The sequence below is a fragment of the Humulus lupulus genome, chromosome 4 (genome assembly GCF_963169125.1).
Source record: "Humulus lupulus chromosome 4, drHumLupu1.1, whole genome shotgun sequence".
In the NCBI taxonomy this organism is placed as follows: domain Eukaryota; kingdom Viridiplantae; phylum Streptophyta; class Magnoliopsida; order Rosales; family Cannabaceae; genus Humulus; species Humulus lupulus.
In genome coordinates this window covers 27,335,246-27,359,712 of record NC_084796.1, presented here as the reverse complement: position 1 = coordinate 27,359,712, position 24,467 = coordinate 27,335,246, and the positions used below count along the sequence as shown (strand labels likewise).

Genomic DNA, 24,467 nt, shown 5'->3' with positions numbered 1-24,467 from the left:
AATTATAAGATTATTGAAAAAGTATTATAATAGAATAAAGTAATGGGGGGGGGGGGGGAGAGGGAAAAAAATTAAACTTAAACGCGGTAAATGAAAAAAAGGCAGCAGCAAATGAAATTTTTTCTTATATTTCTCTTTCCTTTTTTTTTTTAAAAAAAAATCATATCTATTTCCTCTTAAGAACTTTGTTTTCCTCTTTCTTTCTTTCCCTTTTTCTTCCGCCTCCCTTAGTATTTTTGGAAACCTAGGCTTGAAACAAGACTGAATCTTGAAAGCTAGCCACCACCTCTCTTGTAGGTAAATCTTTTACAAGCCTTGACGACTAAAGGAAGTATGTTGGCCACCACCTTCGTAGAGTCTCTTTCAATCTCATCGATGACGTGAAGTTGTGGGTGAACCCATTTTGTTTTAGAGTTTCTATTTTTCTCTATTTCCTTCTCTCTGTTTGATTCTTTCTCTCTTTTTTTTGAAGATCCAGAAGGTCCATATATTTTGGGATTATCATCAATGAAGGAGAGAACTTCTACCAAAGATCATTGAAAGAGCTTGCTGAATTTGTGAACGAGTGGGTTCAAGTTGATGGAATCGTAGTGTTTGTGAAGGAAATGCTCAATGGAAGGAGTCAGAGACATTCTTTAAAAATGAAGATAAGAAACTAATATTGTGTTGGGGTTCATATTTCTTATTGTCTTCTTAACGTTTTCTATTATTTAATATATTGTTTGTTGGATTCTAAGGGAGCTTTGAGAACCTAGGCCCCAATACATACATGCAGGTACTATTATTTCTCTCTCAATTTCTAGTTCTATAGATAATTATTTACTCTTCTCACTTCTCCTTCACTTGGTTAGATTGGACTAAGGCCCCGTTTGGAATGGCTTTTTGAAAAGCCCAAAGCACTTTTTAAAAAAGCTATTGACTAAAAAATGTTTGGTAAAATAAAAAAAAAATAGCTTTTTTAGGAATTTAGGTTAAAATTATAGCTTTTTATCAAAGTTGGCCCACACCAACTTTGAGATTTTAGCTTATACGGGAAGCTGAAATTGTGGTTTAATGATTTTTTTTTTGGACCAAAATATCCTCATTTAAATTAGAATTATTTAGGTCTTCTTTTTCAATCGTTAAATCTTCTTCATCTTGCCTCACCATTTCTTCTTCCTTCTTCCTCACGGACTACACTTCTCTGTCAAAAACTCCAGCACAATCAAGTCAAGGTATTTCTCTAACTTTTTTTTTGAATGCTATATTAAACACAGATTTATTAAAGGGCATTATTATATATATATATATATTTGTACAGTGATTTGATTATTGTTTCTGTGATACTGGGTTATTCGATTTTCTTCATACCAGTATATTTGTGTGTATATATATATATATGGGTTGGACTTGTTTAATGGTTTATTTTGATGCATTTCCTTTTTTGTTTCTAATGGATATATAGAGTGCATTTGGTTTTTTTTTTGTTTATAATGGATACGCAGAGGAGAGAGATTTTTTTTTTCTAATGGATATATAGAAGTAATTCAAGCCTCTGGTTTTTTTCTTTATTAAAATATTTTTTCCAATAATAAATTAATAATTCAATTCTTTCTCAGTTAAAAATTATTAATTGCTCCTCCATTCAAAAGTTCCGTCCTTGATTCGTACACGTACTCACCCATCTTGATCGACGATGTGTACTTGTTTTGGAATGAGTCTTTGGGTTCTATTCTAGTCCCACAAGAAAAGAATTTAAAAGTGAAGACTGAACACCCTTCTGTGCCACCTTTGTTGATAATCATGGAAAATTGAACTTGATTCATGTATCTATAATAGGTCATATCATATTTGCTAGCTAAAATAAAATGTGAAAATTTCGAACTTGATTTGATTGATTCAAGTATAAAGTCTAACTTTAGATGTTTTCATGAACTATATTTTTCTTTTATCTTTATCCATAATAGATAGAATTGATTTGTACACAAAATATGCACCAATATGATAAAATTTTCTAATACGATAAAATTTAGAAAATGACTGTCGTAGGATAGTCATTTTTACTTTATCGGTATAGCACATCCTTTAAATGAGCATATAGTGGTGTTTTTATCCTAGTTTTTTTTTTTGTATGATTGTGTTCATTGTACTTATAACAAACCTTCTGTAAATTTTTAAGAAATTTCAAATAATTTATAGTGCCGAAAATAGAGTTCAAATAGTTTGTTGCACTCGTACTTGTTTTTTTTATATGCGTGTAAAAATAACTGTTTTAGCTTTACTTTTGGCACTGTAAATTATTCAGATTTTCTTGAAAACTTGTAGAAAGTTCGTTATAACTATAATTAACACATTCATAAAAAATTGTGGTAAAAAAACCCATACATGTCCATTTAGGGTGTATTGTAATGGATATATAGAGTAGGACGCAGAGGAGAGAGAGAGAGAGAGAGAATTAAAGTCGTATATAGAGTTATATTCAACACTGAGAGAATTAAAGTCATATGTAGAGTTGAATATTCAACACTGACTGAAAAAGGAGCCTTTGTGATTGACCAAGAAAAATACAGAGTGATGGGTGCCAATAGAGTACGACACAGAGAGAGAGTACACAGCCTTTTTTTTTTTTTTTTAATCTTTTTTCTAAATAAACTTTTATAATAAAGAATAAGAATTACCATGAAAGAATAGATATGCTTTTTTAATACAAAAACTAGATTAGATTTCTATCTTTTTGTTTTGAGTGAAATAAACAATATAAAGGAGATATATTTTGTCTAACAATATCTATAATTAAAATAATTTCATTTATGGTTGTCTGCTCTCTCAGCCGAGAAGTGGACATTAAAAATACAATTTTTACATTCAAATATGAATCATTTATGGTTGCCATATACATAACAAAAATATCTTTTTAGTTCTTTTATTTTTACTTAATTTTCTCACTTCAAAAGTTGATTTATAGTAACCTTTTTACATGTATATGAATGTACATATGTGTGTGTTTTATCTTCTCCCAAGGTATTCTTTAAGAATAGTCTTGAAGTTGGATATGTTGAACTTTAGTTGAATTATTTAGTTTTACATAGACGGTAGTGATTGATAAGAGTTGTTGCGTATATGGATACATCATTTTACTTTTGTATTTTTTTATACTTATCATTTCACTTTTATTAGATGGAAAATGAAAATAATATTTGCACCAAGAGTGACATACCAAGAAGTAAAGCAATATGGAATTCAGAGAGTTTGAATTTTTTCTTAGACTTCTGTATCAAAGAGGTTGATGATGGGCATCGTCCTACTACTTATTTAGATAAAGTTGGATATGTAAACTTGATTACAAATATGAAGAAAGCAACTGGAAGAGATTACACTAGACCACAATTGAAAAATAAGTGGGATGGATTAAAAAATGAATGGAAGCTTTGGAAGCAACTCAAGGGAAAAGAAACTGGCTTAGGATGGAATATAAAAAAGAATACAATTGATGCAACTGAAGATTGGTGGAATAGTAAATTACAGGTACATTATAATCTTGTTAAATATTTATATGAAACTAAAAGACTTTTTTTTTTTCATAAATGTTACATTTAATTAACAAAATTTTTTTGTAGAGTCATCCCAATGCTGCAAAGTTTCGCATTCGGGGAATTGAACCAGAGGTAGAGGAAAAATTAGATAGGATTTTCATGAACACTGTTGCTACAGGAGAGTATGCTTGGACACCTTCATCTGGAATAATTCCATCTGAGTCTGAAAAATCTTTTAACAATATTGAAACCTTACATGAACAACTTGAGAGTAGTGATGATGATCTAGAGATGCCTAATACTGATAGATTTCTTAGAGAGAAAAATAACAAGAGATTAGCCGAGCCACTTGAGAAACAAAATAAAGCAATGAAACATGGAAAAGGAAAAATGAAGAAGACAGGGCCTTTAATGATATTTGAACAAATTGGTCGCCTTGCTGATGCTGTGGAGACAAGGAGTAGAAATATTGAAACAGCTAGAAAGGAGAATAGTATTACCGAAGTTATGAAAATTTTAAATTCTTTGCCTGGAATTGAGAAAGGGAGCAGCTTGTATTTATTTGCAACTCGCTTGTTTATCATGAAAGAGATGAGAGAGATGTTTGCTTCATTGGAAGAACCTGAGTTGATGCTTACTTGGCTCAAGAATGAGCATACTCTGGGATAATTATAATACTATGACTTATAGTAGTAGTAGTATTTATTTTCTAAACTTTGTGTTATGACGTTAGTATATGTTTATTATGTTATTTCTTTACAGACTTTTTTTTTAAATTGCTCTCAAGACTTGGTGTTGTCACTATTTAATATAAATATGCTTTATTATGTTTTTCACTTGCATTTGTTATGAAGACTTTATGGCTATTTGGCATGTATTTTATATACTCTTTAATATACACAGGTTTATTTTAAATTAGAAATAATGGCAGACACGGATGAGGAGATTGAGTTACAATCGGCGTCTATAGCTACATACTTTGTTCAACATTATTATACAACATATATTGAAAAGACACCTTGTATGAATTCTTCTCAAACTGGTCATATGTGGTTGATGGAAATATTAAAAGGAAATGAAAGTAGATGTTATAGCATGTTTAGGATGGAGAAAGATGTTTTCATTAAATTATGCTATGAATTGGAAGCTAATTATGGATTTAAGGGTTCAAAGAGAATGTGTGCTCTTGAGATATTAGGCATGTTTTTATTTACATTAGGTCACGGTGCTGGAAACCGATTAACACAAGAGCGATTCCAACACTCAGGCGAGACAGTTAGTCGATATTTCAATAAGGTTTTAGATGTTTTATGTCATATGAGTGTAGATGTATTAAAACCACTAGACCCAGAATTTAAAGATGTTCCTGAAGAGATATTGAAAGATTCTAGATATATGCCTCATTTTAAGGTAAGTCATACTTTAAAATTATACAATTTTTTAATAATTTTTTTTCTAACTAGAGTATATTTTTATAATCTTGTATTTTTTTTCTAGAACTGTATTGGCACAATAGACGGTGTACATGTGAATGCTGTAATTCCACCTGAAGATCAAGTACCATTTGTTGGTAGAAAAAGGATACCAACTCAGAATGTCATGGCAATATGTAATTTTGATATGCAATTTATATATGCATATGCTGGGTGGGAAGGTTATGCTCATGATAGAAGAATTTTCTATACAGCTTTACGTGATTCAACTTCAAATTTTCCAAAACCTCCCCAAGGTTGTCATCTAAACACATTTATAAAATATTAAAGTCTTTATAATTTTGTAATTATATTTTTATATTTTATTTGACAGGAAAATATTATTTAGTGGATGCGGGATACCCACAAATTACAGGTTTTTTAGGACCATATAAAGGCCAAAGATACCATCTACCACAATTTCAACGAGGTAGCAAACCTACTGGTTATAAAGAGGTATTCAACCAGGCACATTCTTCTCTTCGAAGTGTTATTGAAAGAACTTTTGGAGTATGGAAGAAAAGATGGAAAATATTAAGAGATATGCCTAGTTATCCATATCAGAAGCAAGTGAAAATAGTGATTGCATCAATGACCTTGCATAATTACATTCGAAGGCATGCAAAACGTGATCGACATTTTGAGAAAATTAGAGATAATCCATATTATTGTGTAGAAGATCAAACTAATATTGAAGATGAAGATGAGACAGTTAGAGCTTCAAATTTAAATGAAATGGACAATACTAGAGATCTGATTGCTGCAAGTTTAATGGGATATAATTAAACTATATTCTTATCTATTTTATTTTATTTAAGTTTTGTATTTTGTCGTATCAAATTGACTAAATTTAAATTATTTGTTATGATCAAAATTTATAATAATTTAAAAATAGACAATATTTATGTTGATTTTTTATTTTTTAAAATTTAATTAATCATTTTATTATACATATATATTAAAAGAATTAAATATTATAAAAAATCATTATTATTTTTAATAAAACAAAAAATAATTATAAATATGTTAATATGTATAAATTTATTCAAACAAAATTAGTTAAATACATATGATACCTATTTTGGTCATTCTGTATTTAACAGCTATCTAATAATCCAGTTTACCAAACACTTATATACAACTTTTCCAACTTACAGTATTTCTAAAGTTATAATTTACCAAACACCCAGCAGCTTTTTCTCACAGCACAGCTACAGCTGTTTTTTCCCACAGCACAGCTGTACCAAACTGGCCCTAAGTTGGTTGTATTATTTTGCTGAATAAGAATAGTGAGAAAATTCATTTGGTTTCACTTTACATATTTTGCTCAGTTTTTTATTTCTTATGCACTCAAGATGTTTGAAAAAATGCCTATTAGAATGACAAAAAAAAAAAGTGGATTTATAATTAATAATATTCTAATATATATATACACTTATAAGCTTTATTTATAGGCATGAGTTTAATCTCTCTATTTTTCTGAGTTCTATAGATATATTATATATATATATATATAACTCTTCTTTGTTTTGACTACTATAAGCAAATAAGCGTAATCTCTCAGTTAGTATTGATTATGCATTTTGAGACTAATGCATTTGAATCATATGCTTTCAGTGCTCATAAGGAAAAGCTCCCATAATAATAACAAGATTGATTGGAATGGTGCATGCATCGTTTCTCTTCAATGTATGCTTTCAGTTGTGTCCTTCATGTTTTCATATATATATATATATATATATATTGTTCATATATGTGTATTTCCTAAATGTTACAAGTCAATAGAAGATAGAAGGTTAGAAGTTGTACTCATGATTATGCCTTTTCCTATTGAACTTTCTATTTTGTGAACTTTGAAACATGTTTTAGCCTTTAGTATACCAATAATACATGACTTATTTATGTGAAGAGGAATCATATAATAATTAAAGTTGGAAATGAACTGGTACATATATGGTTCTTTTTCTTTTTTTTTTCCCTTATCTAAAACGAGTCAAACTTCACTAAATTTTTCTAAGTAGATTAAGAGGCCTTTTATCGCGTGTGTGTGTGTGTTAGTTAAGTACAACCATGTTAAACTCTAGCTCTGGCTGGGACATATGTTACTCTTTAATATCCAAAAGCTTGTTTGGTCTATTTCCATGAAATTTTTTTTTTTTAATCCCAGTTTTGCTATGTTCTGTAGTATGATTCAATTTCAGTTTATCTTTCTTGAGAAAAGTGACTTGTAGAGACCATTAAGGAATATTGTAGAAAATTTTGTATTATTATTATATTAATTTTTTTTGGTATGACATCACATAGCATTATTATTATATGACTTTGATTGTGGATTAAAACAATGAGGCTTTAGAACTTTTTTCAACGGTCCATCTTTTTAGCTTGGAGTTGAAATTGTAGTGAAAAAGTAAGTAATAAAACAATCAAAACTAGCAATATAAAAATTGTTCTAACATACTTTTTTTTTTTGCTTGACCATATTGTTTGTGCAATTCCTTTAGTTTTGTCCCTGAAATAAGGTACCATGTCAACTTACATTTATTATGATTATGGAGCATTTGTTCCCAATTCGGTCTCTGTTTGTGTAAGAATGATTCTTTGAATTTTGTTATGAATCTTTTTTATGCCATGAGATAAAAGGGTGCACTAGTATATAAATTCATCATGCAAGTTAGTTGAGCAAAGCTTAGGTAAAGAAAAAAGGGAATAAAGTTGGTAGGCATGTTGGCTTTGACAGGAAAATAAATTCGGTCCAGAAAGGGCATTCAACATATGATAGTTTGTGAAATTTGTTGGATGAAAATATTGATTTGTTACAAGCCACCATTTCTCTTTAAAAAATAAGATGGTAGGTAATAGCTTTGTATCCACAAACATGTCCTAAAACTTATATTTCCAAGTTCACTATTACAATCTTAATTTTTGCAAATTTGGAGAAGTTATAAATTGATTTAGGATTAACTGGAATGAATTTGGTTGGGTTTGTACATGATATGGACAATTGTGAGTAACTTTTCATGTCTGCATTGTTTGTTGAGTCGGAGAGATTAGAGAGTTTGTTTTCATAGATCAATAATTTATTTATTATTGGTTGAATTTTCAACTGAAACCATAGCTTTATTTTGAGTGACATTGAAAATTTCAATTAGTGAGAGCATCGCAATGGAGGATATTGTTTAATGAGTTGATAGTTTTGAAGGAAGTTCTTTAACCATCAATTAATCTGTTCATTTACTTTTTTTGGCAGAGGAAGATTAAATTATCATATATAAAGCTCAGGTGTAGTTTTAGAAGTGGAAGAGAGTAGCTTTGGGCCTTATCACCAGGTACTACACTCATAGTCTCTTGATTGTCTATTGAAATGTTTGAATCTTTAAATCTATATGTATCTGTGTGTGTAGAGTTTCCACTATTTTTCCATTCTATCATAATTGGTAAAGTAGATTGCTTTTTCTATTATGGTGGGTTTGCTTTGATCTGGGTTTGTTTTTGTTTCATAATTCATTTATGCACGTTGGATTGAATGGGAGTATATAATCTGATATCTTATCTGGGAATTGGGATTTTTTTTGCGTGGTTGACGTGACGTGACTTTCTTGGGTTGATTATGCATACCAAATTAGTAGGTAATGAAGCTGAAAAGTTAACTGCCTTTTTTTAGTGGAAGAAGGGTCTTGGGATTTAGGAACTGTGTTTGAAATTTGGTATTTTGATTTTATAAAAATGAATCCTTGGTCATAAAAGTGATGGTTGTTGGATTTGGAAATATGGGTAGTGATTATGTTACAATGATTAATGAAATCAGTGTGGCTTTATCTACTGGGGATAATTAGTTATTGGTGCCAGTTAAATTAATTAAAACTCATCTACTTACTGACCATTGTGTAATTTCTTTCCCCATTTGTCTTGTTAAACTATGTAAATTGATGATAGTTTCTTTTGGTTTACAGAAGATCTATCTAGCTTATATAATTCTTTTTCTCACTCACACTTTCCCTGTTTTTACTCCGTTTTTCTTTAAATTTGACTATAATAATACCAAATTTCTTTCTTTGAATGTTTGGTGATATTAGAGTCCAGATGGTGATATTATAGATTGTGTTTTGTCTCATCAACAACCAGCTTTTGACCATCCTCAGTTGAAGGGATGAAAGCCATTGGTAATACCAATAATTCAATTTCAAGATTTATATAAATTGAAGTGATAAATTGTTTGAATATTGATTGAATATTACATATTGTGCAGGATCCACCAGATAGGCCAAAAGCTCATAAAGATCATCCTAATAGTATGGACCTCGAAAATTATCAGACATGGAGCTTGTCAGGCGAATCATGTCCAGGAAATCTCTTTTCCCATCTCTATTTTTTTTTCCCATTGCACTCTCACTCTCTCTATTTTAGTCTCTTTCCCATATTCCTTTTCCTTCTTTATAATATAATTGTCGAATAGCTGTATATATTTGTGATTTCTTATTCTGGATTTAGAGAAAGTTGGAAGTTTTACCATAGTTTTTCTTTTATTTGCAAATCTGGTGTTCTTATATTTTCTTAGTCGTTCCAAGTTTTTGGTTTTGTTGCTTCTTTTTAATCAGTAATATATATTTTGATTTGGTGTTTGAAATATATTTGATGATCTTATATATGTAATCAATAAGGAATGGTCTAAAATTTAAACACTATATATATATATATCCATAATGTGTGTGTATATATATTTTATGATCTGTTTTGATAAATGTTCCTTGCATATATTACTCCATTTTGGTATTGCACTCCAACTGTCTAATTTATTTAACTGGGTTACTAGGTGGATCGATTGCATTTTCTATTAGATCGAATAGAAGACTAGTGAGTGGTGGTTCTTTCTATCTATTTCTGTGAAAACCCAACAATGAGTAGCCATCTTCTTTTATATATTTCTTAACTTCTTTTTTTCAATTTATTTTTTCTATAATAATGTTTTTTTTTTGTTTGTTTCTTTTCAAATGTACATGATTCTCTTTCTCTTAGGTATGATTTTCCTACCTATATTTTAGATTTTTTTCAAGTGATTTATTAATTTCGATTTGTTGAGTTTGAAATTGGCAAGAATGATGATTCAATTAGAGTGTGAAAAGGAGAACAAAAACTCCTTTCATGAACTCAAAACATTTGAGGCATTTGAATTGTCTGACTTGTTTATCGCAACACCTATATTAAGTTTCTGGTCTTAGTTGGTCACAAACACTTCCCTGGCATAGCATGTATGTGTTTGTTTGTTTCTTTCTTTTTTTTTTTTTTTTTTTTTGAATTCTTTCCATTTTATTTATGTTACTTCTGGAGATATCCCTTGTTACTCTGGTCCAGTGGCTTTTTTGCTATTATATATATGTTTTGGAATGGTTTGTTTGTATTGGTTTTGGTAATTTTGTAATGGATTGGGCAAGAATGACGAATCAATTAGATGCGTGAAAGGAGAACTCTTTATTGAACTCAACTTTGAGGCATTTGAATTGTCTGACACATGCCTGTCACAACCATCCTCACCATATAAATGTCTATACATTAGAGCTATAGGGAGTATCTCAAGCATCTTTAGCTTAATCTTGAGATCAAGTTGTTATATCAACTTGGATAAAAATGGTCTTACTCTTAATTACTATTAAGCCAAAATATTGAAGAAAAAAAATGTAACAAATTTTATTGACTTAATGGATAATTTGTTAATACTTCTAGTTTTATTATTTCATTTTGAAAACTCTAGCTAGCAATTTAGTCTGCCAATTTATTTATCCTTAATGGAGTACTGATTTGTTTAATGTATCGGTCATTTTTTCTCTTTAAAAGTTGTGTACCACATTGTGTCATTTTTTATAATGATATAGATTAATAGTTCATACATGGGTGGGAGTGGCACTAGATGACAATATTAGATTTCTCTGCAAGGAATATGCCAATGACTACTTTACAATGCAATATCAAATTATGCTTGTTTTTTTTTGGGTACTACTGTTATATATGCATATTATATTTTTAAATTTGTGATCGGTATTATTTATTATTTGTGGTCTTACTTTTTCTTAAATAATACAGTGGCTTTCCAAATTTCATATAAATAATAGAATGGCTTTACATTTTGTTAATTTTTTAAATTAATTTGCCAAATTGGTAAATGATTTTTCATTTGTGAATCAGCTTATTGTTACCTTTGAGTGTAAACATGTCGATCTGTGTTTTCCTTTACTTTTAATTTCTGTAAAGAGATTATGGTCTTTTGTTTTCTAGTTAATGAATTGTTTAAAAATAATGAATTTTCTTCTTCTTCTTCTTCTATACAGTTTCTGAATCACCTTGCTCTTGATGGTCTTTTAAGTGATAAAGATCGAAAGGTTGGTCTTTTATTTCCTTGTGCACTCTAGATATCTATGATGACATATGTGCATTTTTATATATTTATAATTATTATCTAATGATTTCGTTGAATATCTTGGTTCATCAAATTTCAGCATATGCTTGATTTTGTCCCCTGTTTTTCCAAAGCATGTTCTGTTTGCTTATCTATGGCATGTTTGTTGTATATATTTCTAATATTGGTATTAGATTTAGGATTTTGTGTGATGACATATTTGTTGTATTCACATTTAGACAGCCCTGCTTGTATGCTGATAAACTGCAAATTCTTTCTACTACTATTATATAATCCATGCATTCTAAATATGATAAAGATAAAATGTATTCAAAATATTTATTGCTAATTATGTGTAATTGCCTCAGATGAAGAGTTTATTGTATTTTGTGTCCTGTTTTGTGCCTATTTTTATGTTTTGCTGCTTATTTTACCAGATGACCAGAGTGAGTTGGAAAGAACATAAGCAAGAATAAGTGTTGCTGCATCCTTAAATTTCACAACCTTTTCAAGAAAATCTATCACAACTAGTAAACGTTTATGATAATTTCTTACCAAAGGATCACTCATTTAGTTTTTAATATTTATTGGACTTGCACACTTTTGATAAAAATGAATAAAGATTGTTATTTTTGTTTTGGATTCTATTATTATTGTGTATTATTTGTTACTTTACCAAATTTTTTAATAGGGTTTGTATTTGTTAGTGAGATTTTTAGCGGATAAAACTTGCTTTGCTAGCCATGAAAATTGACAACCCAGTTTTGAAAATAACATGTACACGATAATTGTGCTAGTTTGTTTTCTTAGAATTAATTATGTTTTAGCTCTAGTAGTAATTTTTTTTTTATATTCTTGTGTACGTAGGGAGGGAGACACCATCAGTTGCTGGAATCCTTAACCCAGATGCTAAGGGATTTCAGAAACTCTTTTTTGGTAAAGAAAGCTAAAACTGAGAACTTTTCTCTTTGTACTGAAGCCTTGTAATTATTCTAGATTGATCATAGTGAAAACTCACGTAGGCCAATTCCACTGAACCATGTATCTTGTGGTGTTGTTTTGACTACTGTTTCTATCATTCCTTAAAGTTTGTGATTTGTTTCTGTTTCTGGCATTATTTCTTGTTTGTGTTTGTTCTTTTTTCTGGTTCGTTTTGTTGGTGTTGTTGGCAGGTTATTAAAGGGTTCATTGCCTTTCAATATCATCCTCTTATACTAGGTACACTGACTATGATTTCAAGATAGATTTCTGGAACGTAAACATCTTAAAAAACCATGGTGAAAATAGAAAAGAGTTGGGATTTCAGAAACTCAGATGCTGAGGGAGACACCATCAGTTGCTGGAATCATTAACCCAGATGCTGAGGGATTTCAGAATCTATTAATAGACCCAGTCAAATATTGTCTTTCCTTTGCATTTTCATTCTCTATCATATCAGTGCTTTCTGGTGTGCTTTCTTTCTCCGTGTTGGTTGCTTTGTCCATGGCTGAGATTTGTTCTTCTTACCTTACTTCTGGGGGTCTCTACTATTGGAGTGCCAAGCTTGCTGGCCCAAAATGGTCACCATTTGCTTCATGGATAACTGGTTGGTATGTAATAATATTCTTTTTCTAACTGTTAACTTGGGAAAATGTCTTTCTTCAATTTTTTCTAGTTGACTGTTTATACTCTGGCTTGGAGCTTTTAGAGTTTCATTTGGGGTCTGAGACTGTAATGCCTGTACAGTACAAAGTCGCCACTAGTAAGTATAGCACATACTTTAATCTTAGCAATAGACCTTATATATATATAATTTAGTTAAATCAGTTAGTTTAGTTAAGTTATTGAGAGTAATTTTGAGCTTAGTATTGGACCTTATATGCCTAAATTAGTTGAAACAGATAGTTTATTTAAGTATAGAACTGTATCTTACTTTTCTTGATTCTTCTTTGTGGCATGTATATATTGGTGCCACTTGTATTCTGTATTCATTCAATTCAATACAATTTCATTTTCTTTCATAATATGGTATCAGAGAATTAAACTATTCTAGCTTCATTCATCTCCTATACTTTAAAAAGACAAGTTTCAAACTTGTATCTTAGGCATGTCTTTGACTAAATGAGATGTTCTTCATTGGAGATCATCACTTATAGATTTGTAAACTTGATAAGAACAAAATTTAAGGAGCTAGGGTCTGGTCTATCCTATATACGGTCAGATTGACTTATTTTTAACACAAAATAACTGTGCCAAATCCATCTTTTTGAAATAACATCCTCTGAATTCTAAGCACTGTAGTTTCAAAGTCTTCAACATTTTGTAATCATTAAGTAATAACACAACATGTATTTACATATTTTCAGTGGGCAATCACATTAAGTGTAGATCATTCTCCTTAGCACTGGTGGAAAAACTGGTGGTGGATATGAGGCCTCAAAGTACTCAGTCATTGCTTTCCATGGAGGAATTTTGCTTCTTCATGCAATCACAAATAGTCTTCCCATATCTTGGTTATCTTTCTTTGGAAAGTTGGCTGCAGCATGGAATATTGTTGGTATGATCAAGAGTTTCCCTCTCCTGCCCATACCATACATTTTCCAATTTCTCACTGAAAATTACTGAAATTTTCACTTACTCAGGAGTGTTTGTTCTTATTATCCTCATTCCTTCTGTTGCCACTGAGAGAGCTAGTGTCAAATATGTCTTCACTCACTTCAACACTGATAATGAGCAAGGAATCGGCAACTCGGTGACCCCAATTTTTGTTCTATGTAACAGAAGGGTCAGACTAATTCTTCTTGTATTCTTATTATTGTAAAACACTTGCACTATTCTTTTTACCTTGTCTTTCGTTTTTGTAAAACACTTGAACTATTCTTCAGGCAGGTTTCTTCTCATTTTTCCTTAATTGATGTCCAAGAGATGGATGCAATAGTGTCAAGTTTTAATGCTTTTGAAACTAAGGAAGCAGGCCCACTAATTCTAACATGGGCAGTGTTTCTTTGTCTGATTTCATCACTTCTGGGAAAAGAAGAAAACAATGTTCTAATGGTATGCATTTTAGTTTGGCTTTTTCTTTTCCCCCTGCACTATACTGTTACAGCACTTAATTAATGTTGTATATGCAGGAGATTGGTCATATTATCTATGTTCGTCAAGCTTTTGAAGAAAAAATTCTTCAAAAGCTTTGAAAAAAAAAATTCTTGAGATCCTCGAGAGTGACTTATTAAATGAGTCAGATGTAAGTTATTTTAGTTTATCTAGGTTCCTATGTAAGAAGTTGAACTATGTTAGTAAACACTACACTATACTATATCAGCATAATTGATTGCGAATATGTATCACTATTTTGTAATTACTTGTTAGTGCCCAAATAGCTTAAGGTCTCGAGTTTATTACCTCTTTGAGCTCCATATTCTATTACACCATTCCTTTAAATGAGATATGAGATTTGATGGATCTACCCTGGAAATAATAGTATCATTCTAAATGCTTTTGTAACTCAAATCTCCCGAACTTTTAACATGTTGTCTCAGTAATTAAGCACCTGAACCAGAGATGCCTTTAGGGTGAAATTGAGGCCCCTTTAACCTGAAAATGTTAATGTTTGTTTACTGTAATATGTATCTATTCAATATGTGATAGCAGTATTTTGAATTTTGAAGTATGTTCACCTGGTATTGCTTGCTTAGGTCTTATATTGTATATAGTTTTATTATTTGATTCATATTATTTAATTTTTTTAAGCATATACCTTACCTTTTATCTGCTATTACAGTAGAAAAATGTCTCTTTCTCCATCAATTGGAGGAGAAAATGATACTTAATTTTGAAGGCTTTGTGTTGGGCAGCTGTAGAATATTTTGTGGTGAAAGTAGTAACTTTTCAATATGTTGAATATTTAAGACTACTTGAATACTTAAAAAATATTTTGTTGTTGATGACCGTGTTGAATGTTTTAAACTAATTTGTGGATTGTTAATACAATGTTGAATGTTTCTACTTTTTGTTATTTGAAAATCAAGTTCATTTGATGATGCTAGTATATATTAGAAAGCTAATTTTAATTATATAAAAAAAATTAAAATATAATAGAATAAACTTATATAATGAGAATTTAAACTTATCTAAATATTAAAATAATACGAAAATTGTGTTATAATATCTATTACAATAACACTTTTTATGTAAAGAATTTTGTTGTGCAAACTTCATTATATAACACAAATAATGTGTTATACTAAAGTGTAGTATAACACAAATTTATAAGTATTGAAATGTGTTATTTAATCGACTATAAATAATATAATTAAACAATTATCTATTTATTAAAATAACACAGAAAGTGTGTTATCGTTGAAAGTATAATAACACATCTGTATAACAATGATAAAGTGTTATGTAAAGTACCCTAACCTACGATAACATAGTCGGTCTTAACACATCAAAAAGTGTTATGGTATGTTTTGATAACACATTTTTGGTGTTATAAAAAGCATTTTTCTTGTAGTGATCGTTGTATGTTTCCGTGTGCATATAGATTTGAAAGAGCGTGTCCAAAGTAACCGAGAAAGTTCTGTTTCTGATTACTTGGGGGGCGCATACCCCGAGAACCAGGTAAAGACTTGGAAGTTAGTGAAGTGATTGACCAATGTTTTTCCTAAAAAAACACAAGGGATCAATCATACTAACACGAACTAAGTTTTAAATTAAAATCCTGGATACGACCAGGTAAAAACTTGGAAGTTAGTGAAGTGATTGACCAGGGATTTTCCTAAAAAACACAAGGCATCAATCATACTAACGCGAACTAAGTTTTAAATTAAAATCCTGGATACGACCAGGTAAAAACTTGGAAGTTAGTGAAAAGTGATTGACCAGTGTTTTTTCTAAAAAACACAAGGCATCAATCATAGTAATGCAAACTAAGTTTTAAATTAAAATCCTGGATACGACTAGGTAAAAACTTGGAAGTTAGTGAAAAGTGATTGACCAGTGTTTTTCCTAAAAAAAAACAAGGCATCAATCATACTAACACGAACTAAGTTTTAAATTAAAATCCTAGATACGACCAGGTCAAAACTTGGAGGTTAGTGAAAAGTGATTGACTAGAGTTTTTCCTAAAAAACACAAGGCATCAATCATACTAATGCGAACTAAGTTTTAAATTAAAATCCTGGATACGACCAGGTAAAAACTTGGAAGTTAGTGAAGTGATTGACCAGTGTTTTTCTAACAAACACAAGGCATCAATCATACTAACGCGAACTAAGTTTTAAATTAAAATCCTGGATACGACCAGGTAAAAATTTGGAAGTTAGTGAAGAATGATTGATCAGTGTTTTTCCTAAAAAACACAAGGCGTCAATCATACTAACGCGAGCTAAGTTTTAATTTAAAACCCTGGATACAACCAGGTCCGAGGCCTAATGTTTAACAAGTAAGATGTAGATTAGATGCAATTCTGGTCACGACCAAAGTCTAGATGTCTATCTTGAACTAAAAGTCTCTTCCCTTAGCTTTGGATGAACGAGTTATAAGCATATATAAAATATATATATAATCGAAATCAAGGACTAAGTGAAAAATAGATATTTAAAAGTACAGACAAATAGTCTCGAGGAAAATAACCTCATCTCAAGCCAAAACTGGCAAGTTACAAAAAAAAAAGAGAAAGAGGTTCTTTAAACAAAAACAATAAACTAGGACTCCCCAGGACGCTCCGAAGAGGTCACCCCTTTGGTTTCTTGCTCGCCGGCAGTGAAGGTCTCCCCAGTCTCAGAAGGTGGCTCCTGTTGAAGACAAGCCTTGAACTTCTCGTGGTAAGGCTCCCACACCTCGGGGGCCAGAAAAGAGAAGTCATCGTTCTGGTTGAAGGCCCAGCAATGGTAAAGCATGGCCTCCATGGAAGAGCTGGAGGACACCATCTCTGCCTCGGTGGTGGCCTCGGCCACCAGTTGCTTAGCCCTGGCCTCCCTGAGCTCAGTCTTCGCAGCAGCCAAGGCAGCCTGGGTAGCCTGCTCACCTTCTTCGGCAGCCACCAAGGCAACCTTGGCACTTTGCTCATGTTGTTAAGTGGTTGCGAGAGCGGACTAAGTGGTCTGGAGCTCGGCCCTGAAATCTTCATTCCTAGCCCTAGACCGACCTAGGCTACGATGTAGGGCCAAAGCCGACTGCAAAAAAGTAAAGAAAGTTAGGCGCGTTCTGGGAAGAAAACCAAAGAATAAATTTAACTAAGTAGGCTTATAGTGAGGTTCATCACCAGTGCGGACTCTATGACATTCTCAGGGCTCCTTGCCTCGATCTCCCTCAAGTCCTTCAAATTGGCCTTATAATAATGCTCCACCGTATAGCTCGCGGTCTCATAGACCGCCCCTAGAAGGTATCTGGAATTTTCTCCAGATCTTGGGCATTAACCGGGATGCGCACGGTGGGAGTAGGGACTGGCGGAGTTCCAGTCAATGCCCCTTGCTCCCGAGCAGGGGCTGGAGGTCATGGGGGAGATGGTGGCATATTCTATGAGGCTGCGGGGATTTGACTCCTCCCCTTGGCAGGGGGCTTGGAGGTTGTCCCAGAGGCAGGAGTTTTCTTGGTCAGCCGGGGTCTCTTTACCAATGGCCCGGGTGGTCCAGAGGAAGGGTTCCCCCCTGAAAGATGGAGCGCAGGCCGCTGTCTTCGAATTGTGCCATCTCCTCACCTAAAACAAAAGGAAAAGGATGTTAGTATACGTGTAAGGTTGTTTTATTCCAAGGGAAATCTAAAGGAGTATTGAAAAAAGTCCTACCCTTAGAGCTAGAGGAGGAATCTATTGCCACAACCTCCGACCTCGGAACCTCTATAGGGGAGTCTAAGTTTATTACTTTACGAATCAGAGGGGGTTCTGGGTCCGAATCTACCTTAGGACTAGACTCCTCTACGTATTGTCTAAGTCCTGGAGCGACTACACCCTCTAGGAGGGAGGGCCACGACCTAAGGTTGGTCCCGTACTCCTAAAAAAATGCCGACCTAAAGGACAAGGTGTTATCTGCTACCACGGTACCCCTAGGGCGGCCCATATCATGGCGTAATATTTGTTGGTCTACGCACTGGAGCAAGGTTATATTACGGTCTGGGTAATCTTGGTGATGATGTACGAGCTGGTTTGGGTTAAGCCTAACAAGCTTGAGGTCTGCAGCAGCCCTGTCTGATCCCTAAACGGGTATGGGTTACCTTGGCCGGAGCGGCCGGCTGCTGCCCCTGATTGAGCTCATTCCACATCGGGGCCCCGAGCAGCCTCAGTAGCTCACCTTTTTCGCACGAGTGGCACCTCATTTTCTTCGTCCTGCTCGTCGCCGTCGCAGTCGCCGACTGCGGCATCCCCCTCGGGGTGGGCACCAGCTCGCGAGCTACTGGGTAGTTATCCCGCGTCCTCCTCAAGGCCAGAGTCTAGCCCACAGAAATTAACTTACACGCCAGCATTGTCTCATCAAATATGAGCTGGCATTAGTCCTTCTCACTAGGCGAAAGCCCCGCCAAAGTGTCGTATTGACCCCCAAGGGTCACTGATTTGGTCGTCCTCACAAAAATGGATGCATGGTGATGCTCCAATTAGTATACATGCGAAAAGAAAGAATAAAATAATAATCATATGATGATTTCACGAACTGAAAGTAGAAAGGAAACTTATAAGGACGGTTGAAATAATGGTGTTCGCAGTTGCGAAACCCATTCGACATAAAGAACTGGTCTTTGAAATCGTTGGGATGGCTGGGCAGTTCGATGACTGCAGGAGAGTTCAGGAAACGGGTTAGGTAGTAGAAGCCGTCGCCTCGGCCCCGTTGATCCGGGCTAGCCTTAAGGCAGAAGAAATAGAAGATATCTGCAAGGGTGGGGATCTCCCACATCTGTTGCAGGAAAAGATACCTCAGCCCGGCCAGCAGACGATACGAGTTCGGAGGGAGTTGAAAGGGCGCCAGCTTCACATAGTTAAAGAAGTCGACAAAGTACTGGTCGAGGGGGAGGAAGGCCCCGGCCCTCAAGTGCTCATCACTCCAGGCCACGAACTCCACTTCCAGTGGTACGCAGCTCCTCTCCACCTAAAAAGGAGGTCAGGCGATAAGAGCGTCAGTCCCAATCTCGATGTTATGGGACAGCATAATCTTATTGACCCTCCCTTGGGTCATGATCTTCGAAACTATCCTTTCTGCCTCAAAGTAATCGTCAGGTCCTACCTCGACCTCCCTCTCCACCGTGGGGCCAAACGGAGGGATGGGGGATTCAACCGCGACCTCTTTTCCCCTACTGGATTGCTGGGAGGATGAGCCGGCTGCACTTTTCTAGGACACATTCTTTTTGGGCCCCATCTGATCGCCTAGCGAACAAGAACGATAAAAAACTTAGTTGGCGACCTAAAAGCTAAGAAAGGACAAACAGCGCGAGAATAATGGTTCTTCATACGCGAGCTAAGGAAATATCAGTCCGTGCGGTGTGATGCCACAGATCCCAATATCCAGGGATCCTTGTGTCAGGAGGGTCAGATTATTACTTGCCTTGGAGGAGAGGTTTTGAGAGGAAAATTGCCTAGGAAGTGTGACCCCTAAGCTACCCAGTTTTGCACCCTAAAAACCTCTCACCTTCCATTTTCTGAATGGGTGTTTCCTAAATTTACCCAGAAAAGTTACCCAAAAGCTACCTAGTTATGAACATTGCATTCTTAGACATGTTTTTAAATATAATCAATATGCCTATAATCGGAACCTATGCACCAAAAACCAGCCAAAAACAACCTCTTGTTCACAACTATGAGAAGTGGGTTTGCATAACAAAGAAACGAAGAAATCAAAACATACAACGGACAGAGAACTTACAGTGTATATTTCGAATGAAAGTTGCAGGCAGTGTAAGAGTAAGAGTCCTGGTGGAATCCTTAAGGCTGGACTTCTGAAAGGCTTTTGTGGCAAGAATGTGGGGATTTCTAGAATTATGACCAGAAGAAGAAGAAGAAGAGCTTCTAAAACTCAAAAGAGAGAAAATAACGGGAAAATTCTGAATGAAGGGTGACTAATACTGAAGACTGCCAACCTTATATATACGTAAGAGGCATGACGAAACGAGGACCATCCGATCAGATTAATGCGAGATACGAGGGTTGTAACTAGAAAGACAAAACGACGGCAAAAAGGTGGCTAGGCCATTTAATACAATCCTCAAAATCCGAACAGACGCCAACCACGGCGTTCCACGTGTCAGACACCCAAGTGGCAGACAGGACATGGGGAGTCGAAACAGAAGTTTAAAAGCCCTCACAGTGAAGATCAAAGATGACGTCATAGGTCACGAGCAGGGGCTTCGGGGGCAAATGTATGCCCTGAATATCCGCACGTACTTGTCGAGCTAGGGAAGGGTCGTAACCGACCTACCACGTGTCCACCATTCATCCAAAGCTATTTTGGTATGGACCCCTAAACAAATAGCTCGAGCATATGGATGGTTTAGCTGCTCAGCGCTTGGAGCCATCGTGTCGACATAGTATAGCAGGCACGAGCTAGCACCACATTAAGCTGGTGCAACAGTAGAACCCTGACGTACCACTGAATCTTTATAAAGTCAGCCATGCAATATAAATGTGCATATACCAGACATCACGTGTCTGTTCTATTCCTGAATTCTTGGATACACAATATAAGCGTGCGTAATGAGACGTCCCACACCTGATTTGGGCCATGCGGCCCATTACCCATCTTTACCTATTGATTAGACCACACTTCACTGTAAGGGTTAGGAATTAATCCTTGTTGTCACATGAATGACATGATGGGTGAAGAGGTCACGGGATGACCCCAGCACTTACCCAGGGATCATTCCCCTATAAATACCAAGACTCTGGGAAGGTTTGGAGGTTGGATTCTTCTTGTAAAGCAAATACCTTGTAAGAAATAGTAACGATAGATCAATAATATTGACTGGTGGACTAGGGTAATTTTAACCTCTGAACCACCTAAAAAGGGAGTGACCATCTTTCTTTGCAATTAGTTTCCACATTCTCGATAATTATCATTCTCATATTACAGTTTATCAATCAGTACTAATCCATCCTATTTGTTCATATAATTTACTGTTGGCGAAAAACTGCGTCAACATGAGGATTTCACACTTACTGTAAAAGTGGGATTTTGAAACTTAAGGTAAAAAGTAAAATTTTGCTTCGTGCAAGATAAAAACTAGGTAAGTCTTGAAAACATATTTTTGACCTAAAATACCACTTTGAGATTAGTGAGAATTATTTTTATTAAAGAATTTTTATTCTTTCTAAACATAAAAAATTTAATTTATTAAAAAGTTAATAAATTAAAAGATGGTTTAAAACCCTATATTTTGAGAAAATAATTAAGTAAATTATTTTTCTAGTAAGAAAACTTGATTAATTGACTTCAGAAAATTAACTAGTCAAGATGAGAAATTTTTAACGGTTTTTCCAATTAAGTTAAAATTAGGCTATTTCCTTAAACTGGTTTTTAGAGAGTAAAACCTTAAGAAAAATAAAAGGAAAATTAAGAGATTATTTTCTTGAAAATTAATTCAGGAATTTAATTAGTATTTTCTGGATATAATACCGACTAAAATCTTCTATATATTTAACCGACTTGTTGAAAGTACGGGTTAATAGCGATACTTTTAAAGAATAAGAGTTTTAGGGGATTGTGGGAAAATAATATTGTGATACACGAGCCTAGGTTTCAAGACCATAGGATAGGTCTCCCCGAGACTTAGGGTTTAGTCTCAAATTTTTTAGTATGAATTTCTTGAATGGGTTTAAAACGAAATAAGGATTATTAATCCTTACAAGTGATTTTTAAAACGACCAAACTGCCCAAAATAAAAATAATGAGTTATGAGTGCCATAATTAATCTGAGTATACTTTGTACAGATAACTACAGTATTGGCTAAGTGTAACTAGACTATACGTTGGAGGGTGAAATTTTACTAAGAGCTAAGGACTCCAAGTAAGTCAACTTCTATTGTGTGGCTACAACATGAAACGACTATTGTATTGTAAGTTAGTATAGAGACACATGAAAATATATACACTGTCATAGAAAGTTTGCATAGAGACGTTAGTCTAGTGGTTGCTGATTCAGACATATTCTAGACGACTAATCCTCGTCACACTGCTTGATTTTATTATGTCCGTTTCATTACCACGACGAGTGGCCAAGAGGTGAGCATTGCTAGTTTAATCCTAGGGGTGCCAAAATGAATGGGACCTAGGGGCCCTCATGCTTACTTAATCAGTGAACGGTTAGAACCCGAGCAAGTGCTTTGATCAGTTATTCCCAGATAGTAGCCATGAATATTGGTCATTCAGTGAGAGTGCCAAGACATACTAGGGGTTGCCAAGTTTGAGTAAGGTTGAACACCGTAGGGGAAACTGCTCACTAGCACCATTGATTAACATAGAAGTCTCTGTAAACCCATGTAACTTTTATTACACTCTTGAATAGTATTAATGCTCTAGGTGACTTAAGGGTTACCCTTGTGAGAGATTTAATCTTAGATAAGTAGCGATACACTAGGTAACTTGATAATTACCCTTGATGGGGATAATTATTGGCTAGATCGTAGTGTTGAGACTCAGTTCTCTCTTAAAGATTAGAATTTATGCTGGAGGGCGTGATACGCCCGAATTGTTGGAAATTGCCGAGCGTTGATCTCGAATAATAGTTGTGATATATTATATATGCTTGCTCTGGGATTTTCTGAGTGCAGGGATTTATCTGTTCATATGAAATAGTTTGTCATTGCTTATCAAGCATTACCATTAGTTTGCCAGGATGCTTTTGCATTCTTGAAATTGATTGTGTAGGGTCCGGATAGATCCGGAACCCTAATCTTTGTGAGCTATTGTTATCTGTGGACAGAAACTTGGTCAGTGACCACCTGTCTTCTCTGCGTGCTTTTGTTTTAAAGTTGAACTTACCAAGCATTTTCGCTTACCTAGTTGTTTCCTGTTGTAGGTAAGAACAAGGGCAAGGCAGAGCAATGAGCACTGGAGTCTACCTTGTGAATGTACATGTGGACCGACCTTTTGGGAAGTCGTTTTGTTTTTGGAAAATGTTGTGTTATTTTCATAAAACTAGGCTCACTGTACTCTTCATAAATTATGTTTGTATTAAATGTTAAGTATGATCGTACGTCTTTTAAAAAGTTTTTTTATGCGGATTTTTGAGACAATTTGTTAAATGAAAACGTTTATATTTTCTGCATTATCAAGTCTTGAAAATCCGGGTCATTACAGTTGGTATCAGAGCTCGAGTTGAGCTGGTTCTGTAGACAACCCACATGTACATTTCGCAAAGATATACCAACAACACTATAAGTACTGCCTTTTAATATATGTTTCCTTAGCTTTCTTTTATTTACCTCAATTTTATAAATTGTAGGTTATGGTAGATATACCTGAGATAGGTGACCTTGTGATAGGAAACCTACCCATGATCCCTATGCTTAGGATCTTTTACTATAGAATCTTTAACGATGAGAATCAATGACGCTTCAAGTACGATCAACAACATTGGCATTTCATTTGGCAATGGACTCATTACATGATAGAAGTCCTTGATGGGGCCAACACACCCAAGCGATGGAGAGGGTGATATGCCAGCACTTGTCTAAGAGGCTCGGCACAGATATGGCACTACAACAATTTTGACTATATGTTACATTAAAATATAACATAAATGAAGAAGCGTTATTAATGTGTAAGTGAAAAAAAAGGAGAATTAATTATTTTTTAACAAGTCATGTATGTGTTAGGAACCAAATGAAAAAGAAATAAGGCGCCATGTGAAACTTTTGGTCTAATCCCTCATCTGCTCTCATTGAATCCCTAAACCCTAAACTACCCAAACCAGCTCCCTAAATCAGTGTCGCCTCCTCTTCCTCTCTCTCTCACTTAGTTTCCTCAGCCCTCTCTTTCTCATGCGAGTCGCTGAAACGCACCATGACTGTGCCAGCTTCCCCGTCATTCTTTCTCTCTGATATCTCTCCCGCTGGACCTCTGTTTTTCTGTGAGGTATTTTTTTTTGTTTTTTTAGCATTTAGATTTCAATTAATATCATACAATCAATGTATAT

General features: G+C 34.2%; 3 protein-coding genes, 1 non-coding gene and 1 pseudogene across 4 annotated transcripts; all 5 read left to right on the top strand.

The window, feature by feature from the left end:
- The first annotated feature begins 3,156 nt into the window (after nucleotides 1-3,156).
- Nucleotides 3,157-4,181, top strand: LOC133832022 (L10-interacting MYB domain-containing protein-like). The gene is made up of 2 exons (XM_062262416.1): nucleotides 3,157-3,504; nucleotides 3,597-4,181. The coding sequence occupies exons 1-2, from the start codon at nucleotides 3,157-3,159 to the stop codon at nucleotides 4,179-4,181; spliced, it is 933 nt and encodes a 310-aa protein (XP_062118400.1).
- A 255-nt stretch (nucleotides 4,182-4,436) lies between these two features.
- On the top strand, nucleotides 4,437-5,770 carry LOC133832021 (protein ALP1-like). Its single transcript, XM_062262415.1, has 3 exons — nucleotides 4,437-4,922; nucleotides 5,010-5,241; nucleotides 5,319-5,770. Exons 1-3 carry the CDS (start codon nucleotides 4,437-4,439, stop codon nucleotides 5,768-5,770), a joined length of 1,170 nt encoding a protein of 389 aa, XP_062118399.1.
- A 4,296-nt stretch (nucleotides 5,771-10,066) lies between these two features.
- LOC133833310 (small nucleolar RNA Z266) lies at nucleotides 10,067-10,170 on the top strand. The gene has a single exon (XR_009892701.1). It is a non-coding gene; the product is annotated as a small nucleolar RNA Z266 (small nucleolar RNA).
- Nucleotides 10,171-10,402: 232 nt separating this feature from the next.
- On the top strand, nucleotides 10,403-10,499 carry LOC133833312 (small nucleolar RNA Z266; annotated as a pseudogene).
- Nucleotides 10,500-12,686: 2,187 nt separating this feature from the next.
- LOC133832020 (amino-acid permease BAT1 homolog) lies at nucleotides 12,687-14,545 on the top strand. Its single transcript, XM_062262414.1, has 5 exons — nucleotides 12,687-12,961; nucleotides 13,754-13,908; nucleotides 13,994-14,136; nucleotides 14,241-14,405; nucleotides 14,483-14,545. The coding sequence occupies exons 1-5, from the start codon at nucleotides 12,687-12,689 to the stop codon at nucleotides 14,543-14,545; spliced, it is 801 nt and encodes a 266-aa protein (XP_062118398.1).
- Nucleotides 14,546-24,467: the final 9,922 nt, after the last annotated feature.